The following is a 24,929-nucleotide window of genomic DNA, read 5'->3' as shown; positions in this document are numbered from 1 at the left end:
TCCAAAGCACAGTAAGTGACACTTTCTCAACTTTCTTTTTTCTAATGTCTTTATTTTTCTTACTGAATGAGTGAAATTGGAATACAAATATGTATATTTGTGGCCAGATGCTAAAGGTAAATATGGTTAAAAAGTACTGATAGAACTCACCATGATACTTCCCGAGTAAATTACTTAAAGTTTGACAATTAATTTTCATATTGGAGTTTTATTTTTTAACTTTTAAATAATCAGCGAGTGAGGCACCATCTCATTAAATATGCATTTATTTGCATACGTTTCTGAACAGAAATCTGAGCCAGGTTCAAAATGTACTTGGTTGACATAGTAGAGTCCAGGGTTTTTACAGAGGAAATTTGGGATGTCTTTTATCACTGAGTCAACAGCTAAATACATTTAAATTAAATAAGAACATAATGTTAGACTATGAAGGATCTATAAAAAAAAACCCTATTCAAAAACCTTTACCATTACTGAAGTGGATACTTCTGGCACAAAGTTTGAGAAAAAGGAATTTAGAGGAAATGGCCTTTAAAGACGTGTATTGTAAAATTGTTTATTTGAAACTGTAAATGTAACTGTCGAAGGATTCTTAAGAATCCTTCATTTGAATTAACCTTGGAGAAATAATTGATGGAAATACTTACCAAATAATATGTGTATTTGCATAGGATGTGTTAGAAAGTGCTTGCTTATGTGTATTTAGATAAGATATGTTAAAAACAGCTTGTTTCTGACACATGATGTACTGCCTTTGGCCGCGTTTCCCAGATTCGTTAACAAGCTCTTAACGCTAAAGGCCGCAATATGCTTCTGCGTCTCCGTTTACGGATGGGCGGGCGCACGGATACGCACGGATAGACTTCGTTTATGGTTCTCCGTAGGCTGTGGGTGCTGAAAACAATTCACCGCCAGAAGAGTAGGTGGCGCAACGTTTTTTTGTAAGTCGTTGTGGAGTGTTTATTTACCCAGGTTATCGAGAAGTCGGAGCAAATTAGCCGTTTCATCAATAAAATACGCACATTTTCAGCAACTACACTGCCCATTTCTCGTCACATTTTAATTCAGATGCTGATTTACATGTACTGTTTAGCTGAAATATGAATTAAAACTTACAGCAATGGCGGTCAAAGGATTCTGTTCGTCCTGTTTATCATGGCGCCCCCGCCCCTGACGCAAGCGGTTCTTAATACTGACCAATCACAGCCAAGGGGGTCTCCGTAGCTCTCCGTCGCTCACAACGGATAGTTAGAAAATTCAGGAGGTGCACGTCGAGCTCTCAGGGGCTCCGAGGGCTGACGGAGAGCTTGTAGAGGGCGTTCCTCTGAGAAGATGTGTCCGTTTTTCGAAAAACGCAGAAGCATATATCGGCCTTAAGAAGCTTGACGCTACCCACAATGCACCACGCAATCAATTCGCCTGGCTCCATAGAAAATAAATGGAAAACATGTTGTCGCTCGCATCGCGTCGCTGCAGTGTGAACGCACTGTTAGGGTTAAGAGCTTCTTAACGAATCTGGGAAACGCGGCCTTTGACAGTTTAACACCCCTGACAAATAGAACGTGCATTTTAGACAGAAAATTCTCACAAGGTGTTAGAAAACCGTAACTGAACAAACGAAACTGTTTGCATGAAGAAACAACTAGAAGCCCTAATAAGGTGTTAGGAATTGTTAAAGACTGTTAGAGGAAGCTCTAGGTTTCCTGTGGATAAGTACAAGTTATAGCCGGGTACAAGGGAATAAGGGAGAACAAACCTTGATGCCAATAAGGAAATGCTAGTAAATACTTCCTGCAATACCGTAGTTGATTTGGTGTAGCCTGATTCCCGAGCAAGTTGCTAGAAAACTTAGAGGTGTGATCTCCGTACATGAACCTAGGAAACAGGAGACCCCAGGCGTGACTGGGTTCTAGGCGAGTTCAAGGTTGATAACGCGTTAACGCAATCTCACTTTAACGCGACCCAAAAAAATAATGCCCTTAACGCAGATTTCTTTTTGACCCCGGGAATCACCTGTCGTCACATGACTTCGACTGCCGACGGTAGCTGAATGATGGAGAGAGGGCTTTTAGATGGGAAAGTTCCATTTCAAAAAGTTGCGAGACGGCTCGGTTGATAAAACTAAGGCTGTGTGTACTGATTGTCAGGCTGAGTTTAGTTATCACTGGAGTACTTCCAGCCTAAACTATCTCATACAGGGGCGGTCTTTCCTACAGGCGGTATAGGCGGTCGCCTAGGGCGTCACTCAGAGGGGGGCGCAAAAAAATGCGCCCAGCAAAAAAAAAAAAACCTGCTGGGCAGTTTGTTTTTGCGCCCCCTTCTATATCTCCAACCAATATTGCACCAGGGCCGGGGTGGGTAATCGGGAGAGTTCCCGGTGGGCCACTTCACTTTTGGGCCTTCATAGAATATGAAGGTGAATACATTACAAAAACTGTATGCATCATATACATACTTTAAATTACAGGCTTATAAAGTAAACAGTTCAACACATTTTGCTGTTAGCTGTACAGTTCTAGCAAGACATATTACATTTAACACATTCATGAGCTAATTTGTACTAATCACAGCAATTACTGTATAGGGTTTTTATGATGTGTTCTGCAACATTTTGTTATCTGTTTCAAGTTAGCATCAAGGAGAGAGATGTCTGTGTCTGAGACCATCGAGCTTGCAGGGCTGGGCCGCCCATTCCAACTGGGAATGCTGTATGACTGCAGGAAAGATGTCCTGATCCCAGGTACACCTATTTTTCTTTTTTACAACAGATGTTTTTTTAGTACAGATGAAGTTGATTATTTATACAATCTATGTTAAGGACTGTTTTGTTATTTACAACTTTGAATAGAGTTGTAATCTGAGATAATTTTACAAAGCAGTGGCTTTTATTTAGCATGCTAAAGAAACAAAACCATGCGATGTAGCGGTTTCCCTAAAACACTTCAAGACTTTGTGTTGGCGTATAACTCTACAGTCTTGTCACCATACTACCAGCATGTTAACACTCTGCCTACTCATGCCCTCCTGTGTTTACAGAATGTGTAATTTTCATTGCATAATAGACTATCGAGTTGACTCGAGCTGGCGTCATTCTCACATTAGTAACGCAGTAGTAACGTGAAATATGTTAGTCTTGACCAGTGACCCATTGTCTACCACGTCAGGGCTCTTATCAGTGCTCAAACCCATATTCACTATCTGCTGAGGCACAACATAGGAACTGCAGTCAGGACTGAATCGAGATGTACCCAAGATCATAATAGAGTACCTACAGTAGATTATTTGAACCTAATTATAAGAGGTTACACCCTGGTAGAAAGTATACCCCAGAATTAGAGATGCTCCGATCAGGTTTTTTGGTGCCGATCACCGATCACACCGATCACCGATCACGGTGTCGACTCCCTAACTGCTCAGCCATCTGACCCCCTGAATTGACAACCATCCGTTCTATTGCAGCGAACGTGCAACATTCCAGTGTTGAAGCTCTCTCGCTTACTATAAAATGTGTAAATAATAATAAATATTAAAATAATAATAAAAATATTAATATTTAAATAAAAATCACAACAATAGAATCACATGTGCAACATTCCACTCTCTAGATGCTCTCAAGAGAACTTGGAGCTGATACAGTAGCTTTCCTGTGGAAAAATAATAATACAAACTTAACTGCAACATAAACAGGCTATAGCCAAATATCCAATATGTTTCAAGTCAGTCAGTTTCAAGTCGATTAGTCTGCATTTAGGAGGAGATAACATACAGAATAAAGATTGAAGGTGCACAGGAAGTCAGCAATTAAACAAAAAAACAAAACATGTATATCTATCTGTATAGTGTCTCACTCACTCTCACATACTTCATTCACTCTCTCACTTCACTCACTTCACGCACGCACTCACTCACTCGGAGAGGGGGCATACTAGAGTATTCAAACCTTACTTCTGATTAAGCAGCATCACTGGCAGATTTGCCTTGATAAATATAAGCATATCAGCATTTTTAGGAGTCAACCTCTTCTCATCTAAAATATGTCCTGCTGTGCTGAAAAGTTGTTCGCTATCTACACTTGTACAAGGTGCGGAGAGGAAGACTCATGCTGCTTGTGCAAGAGCAGGAAAGTGATCTTTATTGGCCTTCCAAAAAGCAGTGGCTGTCCGTGACTGTTTTCATTCGAATGCGGGTCTCACAGAGTAATGTCGCACATGTGCGATTCTGAAAATTCCAACCGACTATTTTCCGATAGACAAAAACTATGACAAACGCTATAGTATGGCTTCAAAGGAGGCTAGTGGTAGTGTTACTTGTTAGGAGGCTAACAGGTAACACTAGCAGGTAGTAGCATTGCTACGAGTATTATGCTAGGTTGCTAGGTAAAGGAAGCTAAAAAAAAAAAAAGTTTTGGAAAAATAACTCTGGTGGAAGCGTCGGAAATATTTAGAACTCACGCATCTAAAGGTTAAAGAATCATTTCTTACCACTGGCGGCTTGAAATGCCTATCTAACGTTTTATTGAAACGTCTTTGATAGTAGTTCTTGCAGATTTTATGTCTTCTGATCGGTCGTGTTTGATCGGCCGTTTTGAGAACGCCAATCAAAACCAATATTGGGAATATTGGCCGATATGGATTGGCACCGATCAGATCGGAGCATCCCTACCCAGAATTAATATTCTTTCTTGATTGGCTGTGTTACGCCGTGGCTACACCAAATGCGGAAATTCTGCCTTGCGGACGCGGTGTGGACTCAGTTCTAATCCGTTGTAAACAATGAGAGACGCGGAAACTGAATTTCCGCGCCGACAATTTCCGCACGGACAATTGAGAAATAGACAGGCTTCTATTTTTATTATTTTCTGCGAGGTTTGCGTGGCCCTTTTTACATAGTCTTGTAATAAATCTATAAAAATTATTATACATTTTGCTGTAAATAATGAAGGAAGCAATAAATCCTATTATTTCCCAAACCCTCGAGAGCTTTTCCCATGGAAATTTTAACTTTCTAACGATTTTAACGTTGCTTTCCTATTTGAAGATACAACAGTGATAGTAAGTAGATAGATTCAAGTGTTAAATAGTAAGTAAGATAGTTGACAGTGTTTATAAAATAAACAAAGACAGCAATACTGATTCATCTTCAACGCGTCCAGTGTAGCCGGTTAAATAAAAGATCCGCTCCGTGAACGTTCTATTTCCGCACGGCAGAATTTCCGCGCTTGGTGTAGCCGTAGCGTTAGGATTAATGATGATGATAATAATAATAATGTTAACAAAAATAATAAACTGTATTTGCATTTTCAAAACAAGAATTAATTGCAACAAACCCAGGAATAAATACAGAAAAAAAACAGAAACAAGAATAGAGAAAAAATGGGAACAGAAGTGCAAAAAATTTAAACACAGAAAACACAGAACAAAATACAGAAATAAATACAAGCAGACAAAAAAGTACTGAGAGTAACTGAGAAAGTAGAACAAATCTGGAGTAGTACGAGACTTTGGTCCCAAGTACAGAGAGGGCCATGGAAGAGCTTCCACAGGCAGGTGGGAAGGCCACCAGACCGTAAATAAGTAAAACAGCAGAGATTAAGAACTGGGTAGAAACGTAGAAAAAACTAAATGGTAGAGAGAGATAAATACAACAACACATACAACACAAATAATACTGTGTGAATAGTACAAACGTGTATAAGTGCAGGATTTTAAGAACAAATAAATACAATAGCAGCAATAGAATGTAGAACAGATGTGAAGAAATAAACATAGAACACATTTATTAAAGGCCTTCTCATACAGGTATGTTTTCAGCTCTTTTTTAAAGATGTTCACAGGACTTGCTTGTTTGATATACATGGGCGGCTGTGGCGGCTCCTGAAAAAATTCTCAGGGGGGGCAATCTTTTTGATAATGATTAAGGCGACCCATTCAGTAGGTACATTAAGCAAGACCATTGTATCAATTTGTTGTTAGCTGATTAACACATACAGCAATACCTTTTTTCACACAACAGAAATATTTACATACAGTAGCTAGTTACAGGTAGCCTGGCTGCCAGCCCAACTTCTCCCCGCCCACAAAAAAATGTGGTCGGGAAGTTGGGTCTGGAGGGTCTCGTATTGTGGACAACTACAGAAAACCCAAATCTGGGCGGACCAATGAAATTGCCAGGGCGGGCTTTATACGATGATGGACAGATGATCAACAGTAACGTAATCAACAACGTCACGAAAGAGCCCTTGGGTTGAATTCGTTTTCAACAAACAACATATTACGTTGCTCTGATTGGTTGTAAGTCTATCCAATTGAGCGAAGAGGCATTTGTTTTACGAGTTCGGTAGAAACACGCCCCGTAGTCACAGCCCAACGGAGAGTTTTCAGACTCATATTCTGACTAGAATTATGAGTATGACAACGTCAGGCTAAGTTACAGGTGGTAAGCTATGGAAGAAAGTTGCTTCCAGGAGCCTTCATAAGCAAACATGATGTGGCTACACATTAAATGATCCCACATTTTCATTATCCACATGTCTCAAATGTTGTACCATGCAACATAACTTAACAGGACACATGATATGTCCAGTAACAACATAAAGAAGGGGGCAACATAAGTCAAAACCAACTATATTTATTGACTGATCTTGGAAGTATTGGCTTACAAAAACAAAACTAGAGAGGGTACAATTTCTGGGGAAATTGTAGGGTGTGCTTTCTTGTGTCGGTTGCAGGTGGGTCCGTCCCCTTACGCTTTTCCCTTCTAGTGACATTTTTCAAGCATTTAGCCTACTCATATTACATAGCTTAATTCATTAAGAACCCACTTTGAAACAAGTTACTGTAACAAAGTTGTCACCGGCAGTATTTCAGATGGAATCGCGATTCAAACAGTACCATCTGCTAACTGAAAATATGCCCCCAAAAACGTAAATAAGCTTGATATCTATTTAGGGGGAAATGGTTAATTCAAAAGAAGTTTGCTACGAGCAAGCTAGTTGCTGTGGCTAGCCAAACTTTACTGAGTGAAGGGATTGTTTCAAAGCACCGGAAATGACAATGTTTCTTTTGACATTAAGTTTAGACAGCGAGACTGTCTGGCATACTAGCGTTGCAGTGAGCTACATTGGTTTGAAACCACAGGTAATGATAATTTCACCAATAAATCGTTTACTTGTATTCTAATGTCATAACTAGAGAGGGTACAATTTCTGGGGAAATTGTAGGGTGTGCTTGCTTGCTTGCGTCAGTTGCACAGGGGTCCGTTTTTTATGACATTTTTACAACTGATATTTGGTATATTTTATATAAAAATGCATAGGGCCTACTTATAATTTATAAAGATTACATATATTTAAAAGCATCTTTTTTTGATGCTCAGAACTGCTCTTTTTCAGAGCTCCTATCAAATTGGGAGCCTATCAATTCGACGTGTGAGCGTATTCTTTTGTTTTCTGATTGATTATTTACTACTCAAAATATGAGTGAAGTGTAGAATGAAATATGTCTTCTCATTTCCCCTGCAAGAGGCAGCCTCATAGCTGAATCAACGAATACATTTGGCAGACCGGTGTAAACATTGACCTAATCTCTATGACTTAAACGTCCTTTTAAGTTTTCCCTTCTCGTGATATTGCAGGCATGTAGCCTACTCATATTGCATTCATTCATGAATAAAGAACCCCCTTTGAAGATTATTCTACGACGTTACCGGCAGTAGAAAATGGAATCGCGATTCAAACAGTACCATCTGCTAACTGAAAATATGCCCCCAAAAACGTAAATAAGCTTGACATTTATTTAGTGGAAAATCGCTCATTCATAAAAAAGCTCACTGCTAGCGATCGCAAAATGCGATATAGCCCTGTGTGGAGAAGCTGCCCCGGTAAATTCTACTACAGTACAGTACTAGACTACTGCTGTGTTCGTCTTGGTAGCGATTGCGTTGGTTGAATTCGATTTAACGTTCCGTTGTACGGTTTAGGCTGAAATTAATTATTAATTTTTATTAATTATTTTCTTGAACAGATTGACAAAGTTTAGCCTGTGGAAATGAAGTTCAGGTTAGTAGTCAGATAGTTTCACCTATTGAAAGACTTGATTTAAGTAAGGGGAGTGCCGAACATGTTCTGTCGCCGTTTGACTTCCTAAACAGCTGTGTAGATGTTTTTGTAGTGTGTCTCGCCTAGGCTACAGCATTGCAGTGAGCAACACTGGTTTGAAACCACAGGTAATGATAATGTCACCAACAAATCGTTTACTTGTAATGTAATGTCATAATAAATCCTACAACGAAATGGTTTTGTGAGGAATGTTTATTTTAACGATTGAAAACAGATGCATCATAGACCACTGTAGTATGTGTTGCCCGGGCAACAGAGGCTAATGTCATGATGCTAATACTTCATTGAAATAGTAGACTACCGTTTCCGAAAGTAGATGTGGGCTTACTTCCTTAATAATATCAGCTAATATTGTACGTTACATTTCACAATTGTGTTTCACATCACAAAGTAAAATGACTAAATAGTTATCACCCTGGCCTCTTTACCTGTGGCGTTTCTGCAGCTGCCTTGCAGTAAAGCTATAGTTAGCCTAGCTATCCCCCAAGTTAACAGATGCGAAATGACTGTTCTGCTACAGGTAGTCACGCGTGTTTTAGTGACGTTAGTAACGTCAGTGACTGTGGCTAGCAAATTAGCCACCATTAGCTTCACTTTTCGCCACAAAAACTTAACTTGAGCCTAAACCATGCAACGGAACGTAAATCCCAATAGAAGCAACTCAATCGCTACCAAGACTAAACTTTTGACACCTAGATTGTCTATGTAGGCCAAATATTGACTGAGTTTTAGGGGGGCGAAAATAAACAATAATAAATATATATGTGAGAGAACAAAGGTTGTGCTCTCGCCGAAGGCTTGAGCACACCCAATAAATCCTACAACGAAAATGTATTTGTGAGGAATGTTTATTTTAACGATTGAAAACAGATGCATCACAGACCGCTGTCGTATGTGTCGCCAGGGCAACAGAGGCTAATAGATGTGTTCGACTTCATGCAGTGCCGGCGGCGCCGACAGCCGTCTGCAGTTGGCTGACTTGAAGCTGAGAATGCCATTGGCTGCTTAAAGTCAACCTGGCTGCAGCGGCTGCAGGCGACGCCGGCGCTTCACTTTTGCCACAAAATCAGAAGTCTTCTCTGCTTGAGACTGGGGGGGCGTGTCGCCTGAAGGAGCTGAAGCTCCGCCCCTCGCTGCCTAGTGCCTACCTCCGACCCAGATAATGGACGCTATGTCAAGCCGAACAAAACCGTATAGAATTAGAATGTATTTGTTCAATGAGTGAAACATACAGATGCATATAAATTAAATGTTCCCCTGAGCTGTAACAGTAAAAATGGACACCAGAGACTCTAGAGCTCTCCAACTAGGCTACTTCTAACACATTAGCTACCATTTCACCAAAATACCATCATTATACACCGAGTAGCCTAATATCAATTTAGCGGTTTGCACTAACTCATAGCAGAGATACCTCTGGAAATGTTATCTAGTATAATTATAACAAGCACACAGAACTGAGTGATGAACTGCTGGCGGCGGTGGATGGTCCAGGTGAGAACGGAGGATGAACGACCGGAGGGGCGATGCTCGGTACGGCTCCACAAGAGAAGCCGTGTGTTGGTGAACCCCGTCTGTCTAGTCCATGTTAAAACTGTCCACCGTGAAATAGTCAGTGCAGAGGCGGCTGTTGGAGTTTATCCGAAGCTTTCCATGAGCGTGGCTCTTCACAAAATCTATCCACCTATTTTTCCTTTCATTATCAATAGTGAACTTAAATGGCATTGCAGCGCAGCTGGAGTTCTTGCATCCAGGGAAGATGCAGTTGCGGGTGGTGGGAGACATCCTGAAGCTAGCTAGCTAGCTGATGTAGGCTACAATAACAGTACAGCAGGAGGAGCCATTCAGTGATCTGGGCCCCGTTCGTTGTAAGGGTTGAAGCTAAGTTAATCAATTGTCCCTTTAGCCGTTAACATTAGCGAGATGAGTGAGAACAGCAAACATCGGTTCCATATCGGTTCAAAAAAAGGCTGATCCGCATTCAAATCATGTGGTTAATTTCAATCAGGCTAAACTTATCAGGGAAATTGCACGTGCACGTCCTACTTCAAAAGGCAGGAAAGGTCGATCACCAAAACCGTGATTTTCTAACGGTATGATGGTGGAAAAGACGAAAGAGAGAGCGGTGATAGGCTATTCTCGCCATCCGAGCAAACTATTATAATGAGTCTGTCTCTACGAAGACAATAAGCATATTATCATGGCTAAGTCAAACACCGCCGCTGCCAGAGCAAGACAAGCAGCTTGGCAAAAAATTGCCGATAAGCTATAAATGCGAAAGTTTTGGGGAAATGTATTCATAGATGCCACTTACGTCACTTCCAAACAGACCGCCGCCATATGCACTACCAATCTCGCCCAGTATGGCCGCCCACACTGCCGATTTCAATGAGACAGTGAGACAGAGATATGTCGGAAAAAAATCAATTTGAAGCTCCGATCCTTAGCCTATTTGTTACCCCCAGTTTTCTTTGGTTCCTTATTATCTGCCCCAGGCTTGTCCCAATTGGCTTTCCATGACAGAGCTAGCTATAAACACTTACCTTGTACATAACCCTCCCCATACAGTGGAGATTGCTTGAAGTCTTTCAAGAGTAGGGATGTTTATCAGTATGCTGTGGCTGGATGGGTGAATGACGTGAAAGTGTGGCACATGGCCACCAAGGACTTATATTTAATCATGGGAAAGTTATTTATTATTTGAAAGAAATCAAATGTATGTTTTTGGTCGTAGTTTACTCTGACTTGGTAGCGAGTTGTTAGCTAATTGGCTAAGAGCTAGCTAGCACTCATCTTAGTGCCACTTAAGCTCACGGCTAGCTGTCATTAATCTTGACAATATTCTTTAATGTCAGATGCAGGGCTTGAAATTTTGAGGCACTTTGAGGCACTTATGTTCTATGCACAAAAGTCATTTGTCTGAAACCTTTAAATAGCCTGACCTAGTGAAACGGTCAAAACTAGCCTGGCTAACGGAGGTCGCTTTCTCAGGCAAATGACGAATGAAACAGGCTCGGTTAAAGAAATCCAATATTCTGGCTATCTTCGGTAGGCTCGTATCTACCAAAAGCAGTCCTCCCTGACGTTTGTGGTGTAGAATGGAGTGAAATACAACATTGTGAACACTGCCAGTGAGCGCCCGAGTCTGACTCTGAGGCTAACGTCAAAACCGGGGGACCAAGGCATGGTTGCCGCCTACTACTATGCGGGCGACGCATTCTCACTCAAATTGCAAGACTTTTGTGACCCAAATCAAAATTCTGATGCGACAGATCAATGGGGAATCGCGTTCTCTCTTAAAGGCTGTCCACCTCGATCTGAGCAGAATTCACCGAGATGAACTTCACCGAAACAGGGAAAAAGCAGGCATATTGCAGGCATTTCTAAGGCCGAGTAGGTAGGTAAGATGGCGGCGCAAAGCTACAGTGACGTCATGTGAATCAAATCAATTGGCTCATCTTAAGTGCCTCATTACCCCAATCAGATCACATTTCTTTAAATGTGCCTGCTGGCAGTAGGCTGAATGGAAATTAATAATCGAATGAGATCTTGCAAGCGAAAATAATGATCTCAACTCTTTCAGAATAAGTAGGCTAGATAAAAACAAGGCCAAAGAGTATCTAATTGATACAAATTCATAGACACTTATGAGGATATATGTAGGCTACTGCGCTTATATCATGTACTATATATGTGTATATGCATGTAGGCCTATGTGTAAATCCCTCTTTGATTTCATTGACTGGGACATGGCCAGGGAATATGATGAATTGATTCATCAGCTGGTTAAGCGCCAAGTACACTTTTCTTACAGCAACGCATGCTGCGGCTTTGCCAATGTCAAAAAATCTCAAGGCTATGCAGAGTCTGAAGCACAGTTAAAGTTTATTGTCAATTTCTTCACATGTCAAGACATAAAAAGGAATCGATATGACGTTTCCCACTCTCCCACAGTGAAACATATGAAAAGCACAGGCACAACAGATAAGACGAGACATTTCCTAAAACATAGCGTTACATATTCACATACAGCAGCATAAGCTCATAATAAAGCATAAAGCTTGCTGCGGCGTGTGATATTTGCAATGTACGGCCCGAGAAGGTCTTGCAAATCCTTGCGAGTCCTTGTCCGCTGAATCGATATCGCTCAAACAAGAACTCATCCGTGTGAAATAAAGGATCTTGGCAATCGCGAAGAACTCTATTGGTATGGAAAGCTAATCGAACTAAAATATAGCTACTTGGTCAACTGGGTCTCTCAAAAAGGGAGCTGCCATGTTATTTTCCGGGGGTGTGGCAAGCTTATCCAGCTACACTTACGTTAGCCTGCTCTGGAGCAGGTTAGTGCTAATTGATATGTTACTATGGTGATTTAGCGAAAGTTGCTTCCACAAACCAAAAAGAGGGGCGTTTTTTTATCTTAGCCTGAAAATTAGCTCGCTAAACCGCTTAGCAAGCTACGACGAATACCCCCCTGACGTAGATAGGGCGGAATGACGTAGATAGGGCATTTTTTGGCTCCGCCCATTAAAACCTGATCTGAAAACGGAAGAGAAACTGTTCTTTGGTTTAACTCCACATTTCAGTGTGACAAAGTTTTAGCGCTTTGCACATGCTTTCAGGAACTCATTTCACACGTATATAATGTGCTTAGAAGCAAAACATGGAATTTACTTTACAGGATCTTTAAGCACACAGCGTCAACTGTTACTTGCACTGGCCAGCTTGCCTACCGAAGTTGAGTTAGCAAATGTCGTTAGCGATGCTACCTAACGTTAGTTTGCTAGCTGTATATAACATTTCACTGGGTCTTGCAGGCATCTGTGTGTTTAGCAAGTCGCAGTATTTCCAAGCCCTGATAGTTTAACTGAGATGACGCAGTAGATACGACGTGCATATATGTGCTAGTCTGGATTGAACTAGCCCTATATGGGATAGACTGTTGCACAGTACTACTAGTACTAGTAGATAGTACTTAAGCTACTAGTACTACTAGTAGCTCAAGTACTATCTATCGTGCCGTGGTGTACTGGCAGCATCATACATTTAAGCAATTCAAGACTTGCATGTGCAGTAAGTAATGTCACATTAAATAATGTATTTAAACTCAAGCTTGTGTGGTGCGTCGCTGTCTTCAATGCCACAGGCTAAACTAGGTTATGTCAAAAGAAACGTTTTTCATTTCCGGCACATTCAGTGAAGTTTGGCTAGCAACATTAGCTAGGCTAGCTGATGTTGCTAGCCACTGTAGTATGTGTTGCCCGGGCAACAGAGGCTAATGTCATGCTAATGCTTCAGTGAAATAGTAGACTACCGTTTCCGAAAGTAGATGTGGGCCTACTTCCTTAATAATATCAGCTAATATTGTACATTACATTTCACAATTGTGTTTCACATCACAAAGTAAAATGAGTAAATAGTTATCACCCTGGCCTCTTTGCTTGTGGCGTTTCTGCAGCTGCCTTGCAGTAAAGCTATAGTTAGCCTAGCTATCCCCCAAGTTAACAGATGCGAAACGAATGTTCTGCTACAGGTAGTCACGCGTGTTTTCGTGACGTTAGTGACGTAGTGGCGTTAGTAACGTCAGTGTCCAGGCCCGTAACGGAAACACATGAGGCCCCCCGCAGAATATGCCTGAGAGCCCCCCCCCCCACATATGTAACGGATAATGTAATACAAATACCGACGGGACGAACAGGACCCCGACGCGATCAACTGAACTTTTTGGAACATTCTGAAGAGCCGTGTAATAAATGCAAGATATCAAAACTCAAGCTTGTCTTGTGAGGGAAATGTATTCAATAAGAAAAAAACGCTCAAACGGTTTGCAGGTGAATAGCCTACACAGGTGCGCGTCTTTTAGCAAATCTGTGTGCAAAGTCTTTTACCACACTCTTTACATCTAAACTGCGCGCACATTCATTTTCTATGCTAAGGATGGCCAGACCTGACAGCCTCTCTTGTGACATGGAGCTTCTGAGATATGTTTTGATCAGTTTCAGCTTGGAAAATGACCTTTCAGCGCTTGCGACAGTCACGGGTATTGTCAGAAATAATTTGATGGCCGTGGCTACATCAGGCACACTTGAAAGTATGGAGTTGTGGTTTATTATTAGCGTGTTCGCTAATTCATAAATGGAGCCATTTTTTTGTTGTGTGAATCTTGTAGAAAGCAATGACTGTACGTTTTACACGATCATAATATGTATATAACTGAAATACAATGACTTATTGTAACTTTGATTATGTTTTTTGTATGTTTAAATAGTCAAACGCAATCGCTGCAACTGCACAGTACTATTGTCGCATACGTTATCATGTTTGCTAATAATGTCAGTTATGTAATATATTTTATAATTAAGCACTTTTTCTACTTTTTTTGTAGTTTCACTCCATTTCAATGTTGTCAGCTTGATAGGAAGTCAATAAAGGAGCAAGGCTAATTTTCCTGGCTCTTGGAAAGGAGGCTCTGTTAACGCTAGGAAGTACAACACAGACAGCAGTACAGCTGCCAAAGTATAGGCTAACGTTAGCTACATGGTACAGTAATGTTAGCTATAGCAAACAGTACAATACCTGTCTCTTCTGGCAGATGAGTGCATCCTTCACCGGCTGGTCGAAAAATAAATTTGTAATTTTGGGAAGTTTGGCATTTAATTCAGAAATTTTCTGTTTTGAATGCCGCTTTTGTGCACCGCTTTTAAATGTGCGTTTCATTTTCCCTACGCTATGCTACAGTTAGCTACCTATTTGTAGCAGGCTCGCCGGTCTGTGTGACCATCTGACCTACTTCGTCATGTCACTTACCTAGCTAACAAAGAAAGCACAATTAAATATACTTTCCTTTATTTTCATATCAACTCTGGAAACACAGACAAGACAATAAGACATCCCATGTAATTCAAATTGTATATAAAAAATTTAAAAAAAACGGGGTGCGGGGGTATTCTTTACGGGCCTGTCAGTGACTGTGGCTAGCAAATTAGCCACCGCTAGCTTCACTTTTCACCACAAAAACGCAACTTCTACTTAAACCATGCAACGGAACGTAAATAAAAATACAACCAACGCAATCGCAACCAATACGAAACTTTTGACACCTAGGTTGTCTATGTAGTCCAAATATTGACTGATCCTTAGGGGGGCGAAAATAAACAATAATAATATATATGTGAGAGAACAAAGGTTGTGCTCTCGACCAAGGCTTGAGCACACCCAATTATACATGTAAACGGAGTAATCGTATTATTGGCATAAACCGACAATTGCTAGTAATCGGGTTTCTCATGGTCAAATAAACACACTCAGTGGCGTAGTAGAATAAAACAGTTCCATTAGCAATAGTAGTAAAAGAGATATTAGCAGCATCTGCAGAATTAGTAGTAGTAGTGGCATAAAATATAGCAGCAGGTGCAGTAGTAGCAGCAGCACTAGTAGTATCAGTAGTGGTAGTAGTTGTGTTGCGGTGCTCTTAGTCTTTTAATGAGACAAGTTGACTGAATTGCTCTGTCTTGTGTCTCCACAAATACGCTAATACCAATCACCTGTGTGAGAGACTGAGTGGTGCGTGTCTGTCGTTGCCATGGTGAAGGTGCAGCTATGATTGCTAACACGCTGAGGGCAGAGAATAACAGAAATTCTGCTTTCTCTGACGAATTTGTCACCAGATTTGCATTGGTCTCTATGGGGCGAGAGTTGGACTTTGTCTCGCTTTCGTGGGGCTCTGAACAAATGTGTAAGTCTGTTGGATTCCACAGACAACTGTCTACAACCAGCACGAAATTAGCTATCTATTGATCCAGAAATGAAGCATGAAGAGTGAAAATTGTGGCAATGCTGGCAAAGTAGAAATATTTTTTGAAGAAGATTTCGAAGCTCCCCTCCACTCTAAGCGTTTCAGTCAGCACTCTAGGCTCACATACACACCCATGTAAATCTCAGAAACGGTTTGAAAAACTCATGAAACATAATCAGTGATATTGAAAAAAGTTGAATAGATATCAAAAAGCTACATTTAAAAAAAATTGTTTAGGGTTTTGTCAACATTTTAAAGTTTAAATGGTGGCTGTAGTTGAAAGATTGAGGAAGAAGAAGGATTTGAAAGTTTAAGAAGTTTAAGAGGATTGAGAGGATTTGGAAAAAAAAACTCAATTGGAAAACCATGTAAAAAATAACATGAATATTGATTTATATTAATTAAAACATAAGAGGTAGAAAGCTGAAAAGGCATAGCAGTCATAGGCTGAAACTGCTGAATCTTTTGATAGCTGAACTGTTTTAGTAGCTGAAGATTTGAAGGCGCTGAAAGATGTCACGGAAGAAATAGAAGAAGAAGAAGATGAAGAAGTTGAATGCTGAAGCAGCATTCCAACAATAAAGATTCAAAGAACAATACTTGGAATGCTGAAGCAGCATTCCAACAATAATAATAAGTATGCAGAATGTGAGAGAACAAAGGTTGTGCCCTTGCCAAAGGCAAAGCACACCCAATAATAAATCATATATATGTGAGAGAACAAAGGTTGTGCCCTTGCCGAAGGCAAAGCACACCCAATAAGTCATCACATAGAAAACAACTCAGTGCAAGAAGCTAACATTCACACTGTGAAATCTATGAAAAGTGACAGTGGTATATCGACATACAGACCACGTTAGCCACTTCACAGCCTGCTAGCCACGATTTTCTTTCGTTCCAATTCTTGGATGTAGGATCCTCCCCCCTTTGTAGAAAGGTATGTATGTTGAATGGATACATTTGGTCTAGGAAGTCCTAATTGGAAAAATCAATTCTACAAGAAACAGGGAGCCAGTGCAGTTCAGCTAAGACAGGGGTGATGTTCTCTCTCTTCTTGGTCTTAGATAAGAGTCTGTCGCTGAGTGCAATGGTCCGTGGTGTCAAAAGCTGCACTCAAATCTAGAAGAATGAGGATTGAGTCTTGGTTTAAGTCAGAGGCGAGTCTGAGATCATTAACAATTTTTATGTTTCTCTTGTGGTTGATGCAGCAATCAGTCTTTCCAGTACATAATGTTTCATCATAAATGTCGCTGAAAGGATGCCACATAGGCTGTAACCTTATTGGTGTCATCCCTGTTTTACAGAGATTTGTAGTTTTTCCAGATGCCCAAGGTCATCAACCTTAGTCAGGTCTCAGGCTAGCATCCAAATAAATTCATCTCATGCCAAAAAGTTTGATAAGTCTCTGTCAATCTCACACCTAACCCAGGTAGATTGTAATAAATGACACAGTCACAATTACAACGTCAACAACTTACATTATGCGCAATATGTGCCTTTTTCATGTCACCAACAAAATGTTATTAGATTACCTACTCCACTTTCAAATGCTAAGAAAACAATGTATAGGCTGGAAACAGTGAGAATGCGCTCTGTTACAAGTAAAACAAGTCTATACATTTATTGTTTTCATATTCTCATGATAAGGATGAAACCAAATTAAAACTCACCTTAAAACAATTTGACTCAGTTATGAATGTCACCGAGTGACACCAGCTTACTGTTATCACTTTTGCTCTGAAACACAGGTACTACACTCTGGGATGGCGACATGCTGCAGAAGAACATTAATATCCGACCACAACCAAACACTGAGTTCAAGATCATTGCCTCAGATTCCACAGAGAGCAAGGCAGAGGCTCTGAATGTGTGTGCATCACTTGAGGCAAGCTTTATGTGTGGGTTGGTGAAAGTAAAAGGGTCTGCAGAGTTTCTGAATGACAAGAAAAAATCGAAACAACAGTCCAGAGTCACTCTTCAGTATCGCACCACCACACGTTTTGAGCAGCTTACAATGGAACACTTAGGGGTTGGAAATTTCCAACACTGCAATGTCTTCCAGGAAGGATCTGCCACACATGTGGTGACTGCAATATTGTATGGTGCTAATGCCTTCTTTGTGTTTGATCGTGAAGTCTCTTCGAATGAAAATCATCAGGAAATACAAGGAAGTCTTGAGGTAGCAATCAAAAAAATCCCACTTGTATCTATTAAGGGAGAGGCATCTTTGAAGATGAGTGAAACAGAACAACAACAAGCAGACAAATTCAACTGTACATTCCATGGTGATTTTGCATTGGAGAATAATCCTGTCAGCTTTCAAGATGCGATCAAGGTGTACTCACAGCTTCCACAGCTGCTGGGAGAAAACGGGAAACAAGCTGTACCCATGACAGTGTGGCTGTATCCCCTCAAAAATCTGGACTCGACTGCAGCCCAGCTTGTGAGGGAGATAAGTGTAGGTCTGGTGCGCCATTCTCAGCGCATCCTTGATGACATAGACGAGGCTGACATTGAGTGCCATGACCTGATGAAAGAGGAGATAGCCATCCACTTCTCTGAGATTACAACCAAGCTTAGGAAATTCAAAGACCTGATTTCTGAATACAAACTGGTATTTCAAAAGAAGCTTTGCAAATTACTTCCCACTATTCGCGGAGGGGGGGCAGAGGAGCAAGAGTTGGTGACTACCCTGAACAGCAGAAAGAGATCCCCATTCCAGACCGCATTAATCACAGAATATCTGAGTGACAGAGAACGTGAGATGAATGTTATCAGATCCTACCTTGAGATTATGAAAGAAATCAGGGTGATTAAATCCAGTAGTGAACTGGATAAAGTTGTCCTCAATCCAAGAAATGACTTTGTAGTGGCTTGTGTGTTCTCATCCCTCAGTGGGGATACAGAATATCTACAGGATTTGGAAAACTATCTGAAGGACGAGGCAAAGGCCAATAGGTCTGACACATCTTATGAGGCCCAAAGTGCTTGTAGAAAGGAACAATGGTTTCGCTCTGGGGAGGTGACCGCTCTTACCAGGCAAAGCATTCGCCTGTTCCTTGATTTCAAGCAGTCCAACCAAGACAGAGAAAACATTGAGTTTTGCATAGGATCCGTTCCAAACAAGTCCATCACAGCCTCCTCAATTCATGTGTATGAGAAAGGGACACTTCTTGATTCTCAGTTTTTGCTGCCCTCCACACCTCCTAGCCCGACCCTTTTGAGACAGGAACATGATCGTGTCCACTTGCAAATCCACCCCCCAGCCACAGGAGAACCTTTTGTGGATTCTTATCGAATCCTGTACCAGACGTCTGAGTCTGACTGGAAGGAGATAGGCACTGATGGAAAAGTAACAGATTTTACTGTTAGTCGCTTACAGCCTCATACAGAGTACCGATTTAGCTGTAAGGCAGTGTGTCGACCTGGAGTGAGCCTTGCTAGCGATGCGACAGACTTCATCCAAACACGTCCGTGCAGCCCTCCTGGTCCACCAGAGGAGAAACGTTCATCGTCTGAGAGCATTACTATTACATGGGATATCCCAACAGCAGTTGGAGAAGATGTAACAGTCATCAGCTATGATGTTCAATACAGACAACACATGGAAGATGACGCTAAGAGCAAACAATGGGAGTGTGTACAAGCCACAACGAGGGAGTGCACTTTGGAAGGACTGAAGATGAGTACCACCTACAGCATCCGTGTTTTGGTGAATACAGGGAAATCAGGAAAGAGTCTGCCAAGTCCTGAAAGGAATATTTTTACATTAGCACCTGACACCAAGCCCCCAAAAACGAAATCGGCACAGGGCAAGAGTGAACATTTTCTGCAACAATCGAAATGTCTGGAAAAGGACAACCCATTTGTATATCAGGTAGAGTTAGAAAGGAAATATGGAGAGAATGTTGATTTCTCGCAATACATGTTTGGTAGGAAGGTGGAAGATGTGCAAAACAAGGTCATACTACTTCTGGGATCTACTGGTGTAGGAAAAACAACTCTTGTCAATGTGATGATAAATTACATTCTGGGGGTTAAATGGGAAGACCAGTACCGCTTCAAACTGATCCATGAGGTGACTAACCGGACACAAGCAGAAAGCCAGACATCGCTGGTCACATCCTATGAGCTCTATAACCAACCAGGTTTTCAGATCCCATACTCACTTACAATTATCGACACACCTGGGTTTGGAGACACCAAAGGAATGGCGCAAGACAAACTGATTACAAAACAAGTGAAAAGTTTCCTGTGCAGCCCTTTAGGGGTTGATCACATAGATGCTGTATGCTTTGTCGTTCAGGCATCTCTCGCCCGCCTCAGTGCCAACCAGAAATACATCTTTGACTCCATTCTGTCTATTTTTGGAAAGGATATTGGCGAAAACATCATGGTTCTTGTAACATTTGCTGACAGTGACAACATTCCAGTTTTAGAGGCAATTAAGGCTGCAGAGTTGCCATGTCAGAAGAACAAGAAGGGCCAACCCACCCACTTTAAGTTTAACAACTCTACCTTATATGTGCAGAAAAAGGAAATGGACAGAGGCACTAATGAAGACAGTTCAGATGAAGATGAGGATGATGATGAAAATCAGGAAATTATGAAGAGCATTATCTGGTCAACAACCTTCACACAGATGAAGTTGTTCTTCAAGGCCCTTGGTAGCACAGAGGGCAAAGATCTCAAAATGACAAGGAAAGTTCTTGAAGAACGTGAACGTCTTGAGAATGCCACTGCTAGACTGACCCCTCAGATCACAGCTGGGCTTGCCAAGCTCAGTGAGATCAAAAGCTTTAAACAATGCCTGGAGAATGAGAATGCGATGATGGATCAAAATAAGGACTTTGAGACGGAAGTAGAGGTACTGACAGCAAAACGGAACAACGTGAACTTCTTTGCAACAAACTGTAACAGTTGTATGTTTACATGTCATTCTGGTTGTTTCCTTCCTGAAGGGGATAATCTCCTCACATGTGCTGTGATGGATGACCGTGGGAAGTGTGTGGTATGCCCAAATAACTGCTCTTCCCATCAGCATCTCAGAGAGAAAGTCTTGTGGAAATATGAGACAAAGAAGGAGAAAAAGACCATACAAGAGCTGAAGGAGAACTTCATGAAAGCACAAGTAAAATTCATGGACACCAAGCAGATGCTTGAGGAATTGGAGAATGGATTTCATGTGATTGAGGAGAAACTGATGTATTTGATCAAGCTGTCCTCTAACTGCATGAAGAGACTCAATGAGATTGCACTGAAGCCAAGTTCTATGTCAACCTTCTATTACATTGAAATACTTATCCGAACAGAGGAGGAGGAGAAAAAGCCTGGGTTTGAGGATCGAATCATTGGGTTGAAGAAAATGAAACAGGAAGCGGAAACTATACATAAGATTGCAAGCGGAGAAGATGTACTGCCACAAGAGCGCCACATGGTTAAACACAATATATATTTTTGATTATGTGAACAAATAATATTTTTTTGTCTTCCATGCTTTGACTATAGGCAATGTTAACCCTAGATGGTAACTGGCAAACATTCAGCTAAAAATAAATCATCAGTAAAACCAGCTAACAATACCTAGCTGGCGTGCCACTTATAAATTTGATGATTGGTATCCTACTCTAGATGTTAAAGCAATAAAGGCAGCAGATGTACCCTGCCACAAGAGACAATTTGTTTGAAGTTAATGATGATGGTGATAATGATGACAATTTGAACTAATTTGTGTGGACCAACACTTTTAAGTAATTGAGCAAATTTTTCACATCCCAAAACACGGAGCAAAGACTTGACTCTGACCGAGAATGTTCTTGAAAAGCATGAGCGGCCAGACAATGCCATTGCAAGTCTGACCACAGCTGGGCTCTTTAAAAGTATCGAATGCCTGGAAAATGAGGGAAAGACCTTGAAGGAAAATGAAACACAACTGGATGTGCCATTATTTGAGTCAAATCAGTAGCCTTGTCACAAACAGCAATACGTTTTTTTTCCCATGTCACTCTGAATATTACCTTCCTGAGGCCAAAGATATCCTCTCATGTGCTGTGATGAACACAGCAAATGGATGCCTTATGGACCAATGAAACAAAGGGGAAGAGGAGGACTGTTAAAAAGCTGAAGCACAACCTCCTCAGTACAAGTACATTTAGTCATTTAGCAGACGCTCTTATCCAAAGTGACTTACAGTAAGTACAGGGACATTCTCCCCGAGGCAAGTAGGGTGAAGTGCCTTGCCCAAGGACACGTCATTTTACACAGCCGGGAATCGAACCAACAACCTTCTGATTAATAGCCCGACTCCCTAACTGCTCAGCCATCTGACCCTGTAAAATACATTACAGAAGAGCTAGAGGAGCTTCAGTATAAACTTGATTTGAGTGAAAGTGTGCTGCTGAAACCCATCAAACAGGTCTCAAACTGTATGCACAGACTGCAGTGAAGATGGAAATACAGTGATAGTCTACCATCGACTATACTGGCACACTGAGTCGCACTGAAGTGGATGACCCAAAAGTCTGGTTTTGAAGACCAAGTAGTTGTACTAATTAAAATGAAACAGGAGTCTGGAATTATGGATGGAATTGCTACTTCGACATGAACTGTGCAAGATCTGAGAGAAACAAGAACTGTGCATGATCTGAAAGAAACAGGAAGTGTGCATGATCTGAGAGAAACAGGAAGTGTGCATGATATGAGAGAAACAGGAAAGACATGTAAGTAAAAGGAGAGAATGGCAAACCTTAAATTCAACAACATTATGCCATGTGATGAATTCTAACTTAAATTTATGTATGTCATTGTGTGAAATTAATTTTAAACATGTAACATTCATGAAGCATTACTAGTTTACATTTGCTAACATATATTATTTAATAATTGCTACAATGTTGTACAAATACAAAGTGTAATATTTGCAAAGAATAAAGCTTTTCAGAATTAGTTGATAATCTAGAACATGAAAAACAAGAGAAGATTATGAAGATGATCATGATACAAGCACATCTGATTATGCACAATGATGTTTATGGAGAGAGAGCATTGTAGTAAAGAAATGATTAACAATTTCACATTTACTTTCTTAACTGTACTTATTGCCCATAAGAAATTTCATTAAATGTTTTGAATGATTAATTTGGTGTATTTATGATGTCCTCTATTCATCAAAAGTAAATTTTGACATTTGGTCAGACTTTTACAATAATGAAGCAACTCAATAGTAGTTGACATGTGTTTGCCTTTTATTAAAACAAAACTTCTGTTCCAGAAACTATTTCCTGTATCTGAGAATTATGTTAAATAAATACAATGCATTACCTAGCAAATTCACCCCTCAAATACTCATGACCGACTGCATAGAAACACCACACTAGGCACATATGTACGATACTAGAATTTACTAGAGATGCACTTCTGCAAGAAAATGCAAATGTAGTTGTGCCGCAACAGCAGTCCACCATTGTGTACCATCACCTCTGCAGTTACATGTGTGCTGAGGCTTCACCTTACAAAAGAAAGGTTGGATTCTCTGTGTTGGATGAGCAGTATATATCATCTAACAAGGCACAGGGTAGCGATTCTGTGACAGCAATGACCCACTGATATTCTGGCACACACAGGCAGACAACACAGTCTACTATTAAAATATAAATCAGTCAATGTTCAAATCAAATCGCTTCAAATGGCACTTCTATAGTTTCTATACTCTGGCGAAGACCACTAAAGAGGGCGTGGACACTGCAAGAACACCCAGGGGCACATCGGTGATGTGCAGGACAATCTCAGCCAGACACGAGGACATGCTGAAGACCTGTTGGAGACTCGACCAGTGTAACGATATAACTGCTAGTATTCCTCAAGACATTTAGGGCTTAGCTCATGTGAAATGCTGGTTGTATACCAGCTAACCAAGGCTGTTGTTTGTATCCCACCCAGTTACTGCTTCCAATCTACCTGTGCCTCTGGAGGCGAGTGGTATGTATTGCACCCTGCCAGGTTACCCACCCTGATATAGGGTACGTGTACCCCTTTGTTTAATCAGGGGAAATGTGCTTTTCCAAAAGATGTTAGAACACCTCTGTCCATTCCATACATAAGTTAGGATAGGCATTTCAATTATTTAATAATTATGTAAAATATTATTTTTTCCCCAACTCAAGCATCTGTCAGCAGGGGTACTACGGCAGCCCTGAGAGCTCAATGCACGGCAACTTAAAAACCCATTAAATTGGACACAACACAAGCAAATTAACTAAATTTAATTTGACAAAAACATGAGAGCATTTAGAAAAGGTGCTGCCAAATTCAGACGATACAAAACATTACAGAAACACCCTACACATTCAGACAACACATTATAGAAATGTTCTGCAGTCACACCAAACGACGACAGAAGTGTTTCCACCAGACATCTCTAGACACTCCAGTCAGTGGTGTTTGAAGATGAGCTCAAATATAGGTGTTTTTGGTTTATTTTAACGTTGTGATCGCATGATTCAGCTATTATTGCAGATATCACTGGTTTGCAGTCGTGTTCATCACTTCTAAGTATCCTCCAGAAACACTTAAATTCAAATAGATTTCATTTATAGAGTGCCTGTGAGGGACCGGACGGTCACCCCACGTTATTTTTGGGAGGTGGCGACTGGAATGGGTGAAGATGTGAAGAAAAAACACTGCACAGGAGATGGTGGCTTTTGTATACAAAAGTATATCTCTATTACCAAAGGGGGACTATAAACCCCAACACATACCATACCACAACCATAAAATAAAACATACAAATGAAATGTACAGGCCGTACTCAAAGGCACTCAAAGTCACCTATACCCTGGGCACCTGCTTGTCCTACTGAGGCCCAATCACAGGCACCTGTTCGACCCAAGCCAGGCCCCACAACATGCACAGTTACTCAGGCCGAAGCTAAGTATATACACTGGCCATACAGAAAACAATCACATATTTTAGGCACACAGACAAGGCATACAGACCAAACACAGAACAGAGGCACAAAAG

At 40.9% G+C, this 24,929-nt stretch overlaps 1 protein-coding gene across 2 annotated transcripts; it reads left to right on the top strand.

Moving 5' to 3' along the window:
• Nucleotides 1–23,146, top strand: LOC134013938 (uncharacterized). 2 transcript variants are annotated; one of them, XM_062453721.1, is made up of 4 exons: nt 1–11; nt 2,629–2,740; nt 17,660–21,142; nt 21,232–21,264. In XM_062453721.1, coding segments are annotated over exons 2-4 (3,579 nt in total). In that variant the 5' UTR covers nt 1–11; nt 2,629–2,646; the 3' UTR covers nt 21,234–21,264. The 2 variants fall into 2 exon arrangements, with proteins under 2 accessions (XP_062309705.1, XP_062309704.1); XM_062453720.1 differs by having other exon boundaries at nt 17,660–23,146.
• The last annotated feature ends 1,783 nt before the right edge of the window (nt 23,147–24,929 follow it).

The sequence above is a fragment of the Osmerus eperlanus genome, chromosome 27 (genome assembly GCF_963692335.1).
Source record: "Osmerus eperlanus chromosome 27, fOsmEpe2.1, whole genome shotgun sequence".
NCBI lineage: Eukaryota > Metazoa > Chordata > Actinopteri > Osmeriformes > Osmeridae > Osmerus > Osmerus eperlanus.
This window is presented reverse-complemented; position numbering and strand designations above follow the sequence as displayed.